Source organism: Anas acuta, chromosome 2 (genome assembly GCF_963932015.1).
Source record: "Anas acuta chromosome 2, bAnaAcu1.1, whole genome shotgun sequence".
Classification (NCBI taxonomy): Eukaryota; Metazoa; Chordata; class Aves; order Anseriformes; family Anatidae; genus Anas; species Anas acuta.
Window position 1 is genome coordinate 154,096,109 of NC_088980.1, and position 12,028 is coordinate 154,108,136.

General features: G+C 39.7%; 1 protein-coding gene across 13 annotated transcripts in view; it reads right to left on the bottom strand.

Moving 5' to 3' along the window:
• The window catches only part of PTK2 (protein tyrosine kinase 2), a 195,132-nt gene that overhangs the window by 22,289 nt on the left and 160,815 nt on the right, over positions 1 to 12,028 (bottom strand). For 12 of the 13 annotated variants that reach the window (XM_068672732.1, XM_068672731.1, XM_068672730.1 and 9 more), the window contains 5 exons: positions 10,976 to 11,076; positions 9,354 to 9,469; positions 8,241 to 8,341; positions 7,025 to 7,114; positions 5,608 to 5,812 (listed from right to left, as the gene is read on the bottom strand). In XM_068672732.1, coding sequence (XP_068528833.1) covers positions 5,608 to 5,812; positions 7,025 to 7,114; positions 8,241 to 8,341; positions 9,354 to 9,469; positions 10,976 to 11,076 — 613 coding nt within the window. Of the gene's footprint in view, positions 1 to 104; positions 4,363 to 5,607; positions 5,813 to 7,024; positions 7,115 to 8,240; positions 8,342 to 9,353; positions 9,470 to 10,975; positions 11,077 to 12,028 lie in introns of those variants that run through there. The other variant, XM_068672735.1, reaches the window with a different exon arrangement.

A 12,028-nucleotide genomic window follows, 5' to 3' on the forward strand; every position in this document is an offset into this window, starting at 1 on the left:
AGAAACATCTGACAGCATTCACTCCGCTTTTACACGGCTCAGGTCAGGAGGGTACATTTTCAAACAAAGCACAAGACAGTAGTAAAACTGAGTTTGCTACTTACCACTGTTCTGACTATTAAAAAGCCCGTTTGAAGTTCAACGTGATACTGCTGCCCCCACAGCAGCCTCCTCCCAGTTCTGCTATGTGGATTATTAATGTTGGATATTTGCCATTTCAGAACTGCTCAGAATGAAGCTTTGGACGAGGGAGCTGCACGCTGCACGGGACAGTCTCAAGATCTGAGCAGGGCAGATTATTGACACGTTGATCTCCCCAGAGTAAAGATAATCCTGAGAAGGAGCTACCCCAGCTCCTTGAGCACTCCAGTTTCTAGAAACAAAGCTCGGTCCTGAGTTTATAATCTCCTGCTCAGACGACTAAATAACCACCCAGAATTACTCATGCAAGGGATGAGATCAACTCCAGCAATCTATTCTCATCTTGGAACTTCGCTGCTTGTTTCAAGAATAAATTCCTGCTTGGTCGGAGGCTAGAGCTTCGCCTTTCCTCCCTCAGCCAAAAAAATTCATGCCACTTCTTAAAAGCAGGGAAGTCAGCTCATCTCAACTGCAGCCTACCCGAGTTTCTGAGTATTGCAGCAATCTCAATCCATCACTGCCGAAGGAACACAAGAATGTGGAACAAAAACAAAATCAGACCAAGTTATTTGCAGCAGTCATTCTGATAGAGCTATTGCAGACAAACAGCTACAGCCCCACACAGGCGACTAAAAAGAAAATCCTTCTGCTTTACCACCTCTCTCTTCCTACAGAGGAAGGAAAAAAAGTATTTCTTACTATAACTCACGAAGAATTAGCAAAAAAGCCCCGTTTTAAGGCTAGGTCAGACTTTGGATATTCAGCACGAGTTTTTATGTATCGTGAGAAATCAGTCGGGACGCATCTGGAGCCACGAACCACGATTACGATCTTTGAAGAAATACCTCAAAACTTAACCAAAAAATGCCAACAAAACAAAAAACCACCTACACGTATGAATAAAATGTGCATTTTTATTTCTTTTTTTGTTGATATGGCAGTTGCTCTAATGCGAGCACAAGGAATGGAACAAAAGTCAGCTAAAAGCAGCTGACTAAATTTAGAGATGGCTTATTGACAATTTGGGGCCACGGGTATAATTTGTCACAGCCCAGTCCTGTTTTTCCATAAAAAGGAATGAAACACTGCTACCTATCTGCCTTGCTGTCAAAGCCATTTTATCTGTGGCGTCCCGGTATTTAATACCGTACCATTAACCTCAATCGTGTCACTGGAAATGACAAATTCCGACCGAAATGATTTGTTTTTCATAACACAGGCTCAGCTTTTTGCCTTACGGCTCTAATTCATCCTGCTATTCCTTCGCCTGTGTCATCACGAGGACCTTTCCCTCCCAGCCCGGCGAGTAGCCTGGTCAACGGCTGATGAGCTGCAGCAGAATTTGTACCGGATGCCCTTGACTGCTACATACAAGAAGAGAATATAAAATAGAAATGCCTCGGAGAAGCATCATTCGAAAAAAAACACAAGGAATATAAATGACTCACAGAAACGTCTTTGTTTTTACAAAGGGAAGACTGATCCATAGACGGAGCACAAGTGTGCCAAGAGATATTTTTGACCTCTTCTCGGTGCAGCTGCTCGAGGACTCTCAACGGTTTATTAGAAATCGCAGAGGTCAGGGAAGTCACATCTAGGCATATTTTCCCAAACGGCACGTATTTTTAGCAGCAGAGAGGCATTTCTACTCGTACGACTTCCCTAGCAAACCTCGAGGTAGAACAAACAAACCTAAGTCGTCTTCTTGGCTACGTCTGATGAAAAACGTCTACTATTGAAGTTTGTGTAGTTGATAAACTTACTTCACTTTCAAAGAACCTTTTCACTCAATTTTGCCCGTGGCATTGAAAAGGAAACATTTACTGGGAGGTTCAAAGCAGGAATATCTGAAATATTGAAATGCAGCCTTACGTTTTGGAAGAGAAAGCAATGCCAGTGTTTGCTCGTACGTGGTGTGGGAACCTAGAGGAAATGCTGACCCTTCAACAAGCAGCTTCTTTTTTCTTGTCTGGCCAACGAAAACACAAGGTTGCATGGAGATGAACACATTTTCCCCATACAGCCCTAATTTAAGAGCACTTTTGCTGGACTTTATTCCTAATAGTCACTGTCAATGATCAAAAAGCCAACGAAGTGTTGCAACCTCCATCATATATATCGAGTACGTGCTACAATTTTTTTGCCAGACGCCACGAAACGACGTGACTTAAACTGCCTTCATTCTTATCGGTTTTGGGCCTTTTATTTATAAGCAACATTTCAAGAGCTGCAGCAAACAGCCACAAGAAGGCTCAAGTCCCATTTCCATCAGTTAACTATCTCGTTGCTGTCATAAAACCAAACTTTAGGAGGATGAATCAGTCATTATTTTACTTTTTATATTCTTTTTAGAGTTGAATCTGTATTTAACACATGACCTGCAGCCCAGGGATCATCTGGGATCATCTACTCCGGTAAAACCTGTGCTTCTTCATCAGCAACCAACAGAGGGCCCAATCTTGTCACAGCAATGATAAAACTGCTCCTGATTTTGCTATTTCTATTAGAGAGAAATGGCTGTCGACAGGTACTTGATACAAAATTAATTCAATGATGCACTCAAAATGTCATGGCATGACGTTAATTTAAAAAGCTCAAAAGGAAAATCCAGTTTAACACGGAATACTATAAGGAGTTTTAACAGGATTATTGCCAAGGGATGTGCAGGGCACCACGACTCACAAGCACAAGCCTGGGAGAAGACCTGTAAGAAAACCTTTGAGTGTACTATGGCTACCTTACCAACACAAACCTGTAGCATATTGACCACAGCAAAGAATTATTTAAATTTAATAATACATGTATGTCTGAGGTGGTGTGTGTAATTGGTTACGGTGCTGTAGGTAGGCAGAACTCATTCTGAATAGCAACACTGTAAGAGTAATAGTGCACGATTTGGGGCTGTTAAATGCTGAAACGGACCTAGGAAGGAAGGATGCGATGACTAACTCATCCTTTACCCACTCTGGACAAACCAAATACCACAAAATTTCCAGCCTTATTTCCCTCCTAATAACACTACACAAATTCTACAGCAATCAGCATCTTTGCGTGGCACAAGCAGCTGCAAGTAACGTTTGTGCAACGCAGATGTCACGACAAAACGGGTAAGGCATCAACTAAACCGAGAACAGCTGAAATATTTGTGCTCCCATCAGTACTCCTTCAGATGCAGAAAAGCAGTTTTTTCCCAAAGCCACGGTCTTTGTCGTTAAAAAGGGAGGAATGCTGCAGCGTTGTATCATTGGCTTTAGGCAAACAAAGTCTGCTCTCAGCTTGAAAAAACTACCCTGGATCCTATCCAGCACGAGCAGCAGCCACACCACACAGAGAAGGCCACCAGGGAAATGGCTTGTTTTTGCAAGTTCATGGGAATTGGAGTTTTGAAACACAATCCTTCCTCGTTGCCTGAGATTGCCTCGCCATGCGGGATTTGGCAACCTTTCTGACAAGGGGCTGACTCTGCGAGCAGCGTGGAGAAGCCCTGAGGACGACTGTGCTGCCTGAAGTCCAGCAGGGAAAGGTCACCGTTTTGGAGGGGCAGAAGAAAACTCTGCGCTTTGGTGAGAACAAAAACTGCATGTTAGGGTTGTTGCGGCCCCAGGAGAGAGCTTGTTCTCTGAACGCTGCTTCAAGTCTCCTAGCATGACAAGAGGAGGGTAAAAAATTAAAAAATCCCCCCTTGGTGCATTTTTCGTCCAGAATCAGAGAACCACTGAGGTTGGAAGGGACCCCCAGAGGTCTCCAGCCCAACCTCCCAGTAAAGCTGATGCACAGCGAGGTCAGGTCGCTCAGAGCTTTTTCCAGGCAGGGTCTGAAAGTCTCCCAGAGACCAGCTTCAGTGCTTATTCATGCACTCTGGGAAACATTTTTCCTGGTAAATGATCAGAACTTGCCTTGCTGCAGATTTTGCCTGTTGTTTCTCACCCTTTGCCTGTGCGTTTCTGACGAGAGCCAGGTTCTGATGAGAGCCAGGATCTTGGGCACCGGTCCACCCTGTTTATTTGGTGATACCTTTTCCTCTCTTTCCTCTTCTGACTCATGCTGTTAGAGCCATTCTTGCCTTTGCTCTGTTTCTCTGAGTACAGTCTCTGAGTACAGTCTCTATTTTCTTCCAGAGGAAGAAAAAAAATAAAGAATTGCCACTTTCCACCTAGTATCCAAACTACATTACCAAGTCCTACCTTCTCCTTGTAATCCCTACCCAGGCCTACCACTCCTTCCTGTGCACTGATAATATTATGGTGAGATCCTTGTGAGAAGGGTATGTCCTTCTCTTGATATGTACATTTTAAGTTTACACAAGAGCTCCTGGAGCAACAGACAGTGGAACATTTTACTGAGGAGGGAAAAAAAAACTTAAAAGGCAGCTACAGGAAAAGTTACCCATACAGCAACTTTGAAACAGCATCAGAATTATACTCAAATTGCCTCTTATTTTAATGACCTGTGAATTCTCTTCTAACACAAACATCCAGCGGCAGCACATATTATGTTACGAAAACAAAACATACCACAAAGCACAACTTCAATGTCAGCTGAAACTGAAGAACTTGGTAATGAATCACAACAAATTCAAGAGTGGATTTAGAGCTGTACAGTACCTACACGTTGTTTGAAGCCTTCACATACTGACTGAGGCAAAATAGATACTGAGGACTCATAAAATCACTAAAATGGCCACAAATATTAAATGTCTCTATACAACATCTCAGGAATGTTTCAAAGTTTAAATATCACCCTTGTCCTGTGGCTGGAGAAATGGATATATGGACACTGGATTGAATTACTGCAGAATAAACTATGGTGTGAATTTAAGACTGGTGTCAAGTGTGTACTCACACTTACTGCAAGATAAATATAGGGTAGTCCATCCCATTTTATGAAGGGCAGAGTAATTCCTAGCTAATTACAATGCATTTATTGCAGGCTCTACAGTTGCACACAAAGACATACCATGGGGAACTTGTGTGCTAGATATGTAATAAAACTGACTTCCAGCAGCACTTCAAAATTTTGCTTGTTCTACTGAAAATGCTCAGATGCCTAATTTCAAAGCATCTACTCTGAAACCTGGTGATTCATTTCTTTAGGAAAATACACGTTTGTACCCCAAAACTGTATACTACATGTTTGACTAGGTAATCACTCTAAATTCTTTCTACTCCTCCCCCTGCCCCTGGAGAACTGTAGCATATATAGCTCAAATTATAAACAAATTGCTAGTACAAAACAGAGTTTTTCTTGGCAAAGAAAGATGATTCATATTTCTCATTATTTGAGTTCACTGCCTAGTTTAATTTTCTCCAACAGATAAGGTCCAGATTTCCAAGAAAGTATCACCAACCTGGCCCCCTGGAGATAAAGCCTTGCATTTTTGACAGAAAGAAAACACTGTAATGGAAGGTACAGCAAAAAGCAAATATTTCTGAACAAGGAAATGACCTTTCAGAAGTAAAACCCTACCTGAGTTGTGCTTTAAGTTCTGTAAACCTGGGTCGTCTGCTAGGGTCGTATGCCCAGCACTTGGTCATAAGGCTGTAGAGGGTAGGAGGGCAGTTTGGAGGCATGGGGAGCCGCTCACCGTTCTCAATCCGCCCAATTACATCATTGTTCTTCACTCCCTGGAAGGGCTTTACCCCATGCATGAGGATCTCCCACATACACACACCTGGGGAACACACACAAAAAAAAAAAAAACCAAAACATTTCCTCCGTGTGAACAAACAAAGAAAAAAACTGGTAAAAGAGAAAGCAAACCTTTCCCCCAGCCCCAGCACACAAAGCCTCGATTTTAAGAGGGAAGAAAGGAGGTTTAAGAAGAATGGTGGCTAAAATAAAGGACAAAAGCCTCCTTTCAGAGTTGCTATGCTCAGGAATACTACATGTTACAAATTCCCAGAGTACTTGCTTTGAGTCGTACAGCCAAACAATGCAATTTTTTCTAAACCCTATAGCCAAGGAATCAATTTTTACTTACCAGCTGACAGCCCAAGGAGGGATGTGTAGTAAGATCACACACGCAGTACCAACCAGAACTATTTATGAGGAAGCATGACCCACAGCTGGCTCACAGCAGCCTGGCTTCACATTTAGCTATGCTTTACCTATTGTAAATCAGAATGGTTGCTCATATTCAAATCTACTTTTCTTTCTCTCTCTCTCTCTCTCTTTTTTTTTTTTTTAAAGTAGAATGAGCTGTATTTGCTTTTCCCTTTGACTAGTTCCAACTGGCCTGTTTCGACTTGCATAGTGTATTTTCACTTTGAGGGTGTTTTAACGCTGGCACCGATCCCATTTTTTTTTTTTGTGCTGAAACTATGTAATAAAACAGTTTCTGTTGAAACTACGTTAAAAAGCACAAAGGGGAAAAATGGTCTGTCAGGTTAAGATCAGCCAGAATGTTCCACGGGCTGAATTCTTCTGACTGTACCAGAATTTTCTTCATACTATTATAAAACAGGTAACAATCACATACCCTTTGCTTAAAAAAAACCCATACTTTATTTTGTGAAGAGGGTGAACGCTGCTCTTACTTAAAAGTCTCATCGTCTTTGCTCCTTTACACAACCTTTCTTTGTTTTGTCCGTCCAGAACAGCACTCTATGAGCTCTAGTTTGAGCACAGGTGATCAGATTCATATAAAAAACATGCATATTTAGGAAAAAAAGATGAAGGATTTAGGATATTCCTGAAAGGTAAGCCTAAACTTATATGTAGAAAAAAAAAAATACAGAGATAGAAAAGGTGCTAGAAGAAACTGGTATTTCTGAAAGAACAATAAAAACAGCTGAGTATCTAGAAATTACTCATCTTACAGTAATTAAAAACACTGAACTTTTGGGACAGGACAGTAAAAGCTGCACCATTTGGGTTCACTTACCAAACATCCACACATCACTAGCTGAGGTAAACCGTCGGAAGTTGATTGACTCTGGAGCCATCCATTTGATAGGTAATTTTCCTTTGGAAGCTACAGGAAAGGCAAGACAAGGCAGGCTGTTATTCCCACTGCTGTGCTCAAACAGCTTTGTTTCCTCAGGGAAATAACTGACAGGCAAAACCCATCTCCAGTGAATAACTATCAAATTTGTACACGAGATCTCTGTGCCACCTGGCCAGTTCTGCTGGCCATCCTTGAAAGAGAGGGGAACAGCACCTTGCATAAATACACAGACTGATTAAGCTCCTTCTAATTTTAAGTCAATTCTTAATTCAAAACACAACTATTGTGGTTAAGAACCCACTGGTACTAAGTCTAAAACTCACAAAATCTCAGCTAGGGAGCAGGTGTTTGCAAATGATTGATCAAAATAAGGGTAGCTTGCTTGGCCTTACATGAAGTATAAAAAACAACTCCAAAACAAAGCATTTCCCCAAACCTCCCCCAAAAAACCCAAAAGCACAACAAGAAACAACCATGTCAAAAACATTCTTCACCTTCTCGGCAATTAAATCAACTGAAAGTAGCTCAGAGTGAAATGAGACAAGTGAAACCAGGAAGCATACTGAAGCGTTAAGAGGACAGATAACGGATTTTTAAAATACACGACTGTAACTTCAAAATTTATTGAAGATTGAATTTGTAAAGACAGCTACATAATATGCACCAGATTTCAATGTTGCAGTTTGGCACCACATAGCAGGAGAAGAGAGATGGCTTGTTTTTCCCCATCAGGCACTGAAGGGCATCTCACAGCTGCTGGAGACACTTAAGCTCAGTCTTCCATGCAAAATGGGGGAAAAAAGTAATTTCAAGTATGTTTTGTATTGAATCTTGCCAGACCAGTGGCATTTTTGAGTATGCAGCATACAATAACAATGCAAACTCAAACATCTGTAGCCTCAAAACCATTTTAGACTACTTAGATTATATCATTAATGTGATTATCTCAGGACTCGAAATGGAGAACCTTCTTAAAATTGTGAAAAAAGTACTGTGTGCTTGTCCTAAAAACCAGAATGTAACCTACAAATGCATTTCCTACTTTTTGCAACTTAAATCAGATTCTGTGATTTGTCTTCTTGAACCGTACATGTAGGAATTTACTGCCATCTACTCAATTTTTAAGCAGTTGTCAAACTGAATGTTGACTTACCTTTATAGTAAGTACTATCTTCCATGTATCGGGATAAACCAAAGTCACCTAATTTCACACAGTCAGTGGCAGACACCAGCACATTTCTAGCAGCAATATCCCTGCCAAATAGAGGAGACACTATTTCTAGTCATTTAAAAACTTAAGAGTGGTAAAACACTATTTGAAATATATTATTAAAGTCCAGAAGTATCAAACTCCCTTGAGAGGACAAAATTATTCTTCTACAGTTTGGGTGGGTATATACAGAAAAAAAAAGTCTACGTATTTATCTACTGATTCTAAGAAGCTTAAAGAAATATTCTAGCACATTTGGTCTTATATCTGAGTGTATATTATACATAGTATGTATATATATGTATTTATGTACAATATATACCATATACATGCAATGTGAACTTAAATCTTTAAGCACAAACAGAAAGTTCAAGCCCTAAATGTTTCATAGCAGTCCGAATTCTGTTTACTGTTAATTGCATACAACATGAGGCTAAAATCAGTCTTTCCCCCCTAGGGAGGAATTCAAAGGGAAGAAAATTAAAAACACATCCAGAAAGAAATTTAGGTTCACTTTCTGGTTAAAAAAGAACTTTTATTTTATAAATATTTTGTTTTCCCTGTTCTTTGCTTAAGAAGCCAGCCGCCCATTGTTTTATTTTCTGTATTTGCAAGATTACAGTTGACTAGCAGTTTGAAAAAATGTAACCACAAAGCAACAACTCAGCTGAAATCTATTCTGATTAAAATCAGGCACCATCTCCAAGTCAATCTAGGGCTGAGCCAGCAGGTGTCACTCTTGAAAAGGGTGTTATTTTGCTGGCAGCGTGTAAAAAATGCCATACTGATACGGAGACAGACATAAAACATGTAAATGGTTTTTAGGAGTGTCAAAGTATTGCTGCTACACATTCATCATAAGCCAAGGGAAAGAAACATGAAAGTGAAGCTTAAAGGATCCAACTATGTATATTAAGTCTCTTCACTCAGACAAGTGTATCTAGTACCCAGAATTACTGCCAACAAGCAAGCAGGTAATCTAGGACACAGCTTATTCTATAAAATTTCAAGTAGTTACATATAAAAACACGCACACATGTGTATATACAGGCTTACCTATGTACAAATCTTTTGCTCTCTAAGTAAGCAAGTGCCATGCTAAGCTGGTAAGCGTAGAGGATGAGGGAGGCCAGATCCAAGCTGTATTTTCTGACTTGCAAAAACGATCTCAACTTTTTGCACAAAGAAAAAAAGAAGGAAAGAAGTCAGAACAAAAAAAAAAAAAAGATAGATAACAGATTTGAACAAGACATATCTCAAATTGCAAAGTTTACCCAAGTGTCAACAGGCCTGCTTTCCCTTTAGATGGGCAAGAACAGAAAACCACTTATGAAAAAGCCCAACTGGGTTAAATCCAAGCAGTATTTTTTCTGTGTGGAAACTGTTAGCCCAATCAAGAAAACATTTCTGCATTGCATTCAGGCTCCTTCTGAGGGCTGAGTGCATACGCTGCTGCTGAGACAAGTGCTCGTGGTCTTGTTACAAGTTCTTCCCTGAGAACTGAGCAAGTTTTTGTCCTAAATGATTTCAGGACATAACAGTATCCAGCAAATCTAAATATTGATTAGACGAATATTGTTTGAGCAGCATGAATTTTACACTGCATTTACATTTGCTAAGATATATGCATTTAGCTCAGAGTAGCCCCTATCAATGCAGAAGTTTTATGAACTGTACTCCCAGTAAAAAGCAGTTAGGACCTAATGTAGACCTAATCTAATAGCACTGGATTCTCTTTTATCAATTAAAAAAAAAAAAAAAAAAGGCTTTAAAAAGTAATTTGGGCTCCATAAAAGAAATTTATAAACTTTTGACAGAAAATGCTTCCACTATAGTTTTTCTGCCTTTTTTTTTTTTTTTGTCTGTTTGGACAATGTACTGCAGGTTGCTAATTAAAATGTCTTACAGAATGAAATATTACTTCAGCTCACATTTTCAGATATACGTGGCTCAAAGGAAACAAATGAGTTTCAAAAACCTGAGCTCTAGTTTTCTTTAAACCATTCATCCAAATGACGTGATAATGAGGAAAGTCATCTTATCTAAGGTCTCTGCTGCAGAGACTGTACGGAAAGAAAGGTAATAAATTCAGGATTCTGAGGAAAATAGCAATATTACTCAGGAGGCTTCCAAAAGCCACCTTTGTTTAAGAATAACAAAGCTGCTCACTTTCATATGCAACGTTCACTTTTCAAGAAACATCTATTCAAGGCTGGGAAAGAAATTTGGATGGTTTTATGTACCCCACTTCCACCCTCCTCCCAAACCCTCTCTGCTAGAGTTTCCTTCAATTGCTGCTCACACAACAGCAGCCACTACTGCCACCTTTTAGGAGCAGAAGACATACCACGTAATTTCCCTTCCAGAAGGCATGCTTGCAAATACTGTTTGTAACTCATTACCATCATCTGACTTGACACAGGTCATGCTCTCACTCTGCAAGAGCAACTGAAGTTCTCTGAAAGCTATGACTAAATCCCTTTGGTACGAGCTGATGCAGTTCCCTTAGTGGAGGAGTGAGGTCAAATCCTGCCACTCCTGTGTCTGAGTCCATAATTCTACCACAAGTATGATATCATGTCTGAGGAGTTTGCCTTTGGGTTAGTAGTGATAAGTGATTTTTTCAGTCTTTTGCAAAGCTAAAAGGGAAACCAAAAGCACAGGGGAAGTTTTCATACCTCTCCAAGGGTACAGAGCTCCATGATTATCCAGACTGGGTTTTCTGTAATAACTCCAATGAGCTTCACAATGTTCGGATGATCAAACTGACGCATCGTTACTAAAAGGAGAAAAAAGATTTTTTTTTTTAAAATATAATAATTAAGTTCTGCCCTGGCTGAGCATGATGTAAGTGAACACATTGACCTACCAGCCCAGTGTCCAACCTATTGGAACAGGAGGAGGAGGGAAAAAACAGTATATATAACTCCATGTCTGAAAAAATATGTCAGTTTATGGCATAGACACAACCTCATTTGATGATTAAGTTCACATCTGATTTTATTTTCTATGGGCTTAATTAACTTTTCAGTCTCAGCAGCACAGTCGGTATATTTTATGCAGGAAGATGTACAAATGCTTATTAATGTTCTGGGGAGGTCTATTTGGTAGGTTAAACAAAACATCAGTCCTCTGATTACGTTTTTATCTTCCAACATACGCACAACAAGCATCCTTAATTTAATCTTAAAGTAGTCTCTCTTTTACATTTACAGTGTATGCTGTCAACAGAAATACATAGCAATTACCAAACTGGCAAGTCTGCTTCAGTTCACACAGAATTTGAAAAGAAAAAAATGTATTTTGGCTTTTAATTAATTATAAGCTGAAACAGCAGGTGGTTTTGGATTCACATTCTGATGAGCTCTAAATTCTACTTCTGATACACAACAGCAGTATAACCACTACATCTTGCAACACTAAAAATCCCAAGAAAATCCCTTGGACAGTGCTACTTAATCCCACAATGTTTCACTAATATATTTTACTGCAAAGAGGGAAACGAAGATACTCTTTAAAATATTAATGTATTATGAATAAATCAGGAAAAGAATCAATAAAATAAACAACCCTATCGAGGACCTAGCTTAACACATTAATGAACAGGAATAAAGAACATGCCAACTGGGCAATAAAAATTGGTAAAACACTACATGGAATTGAGACTAGGTTCCTAAATCACTGAATTCCCCTCCTCCCTTTTGAAGTAAAAGGAATTTCAGAGAAGGAAG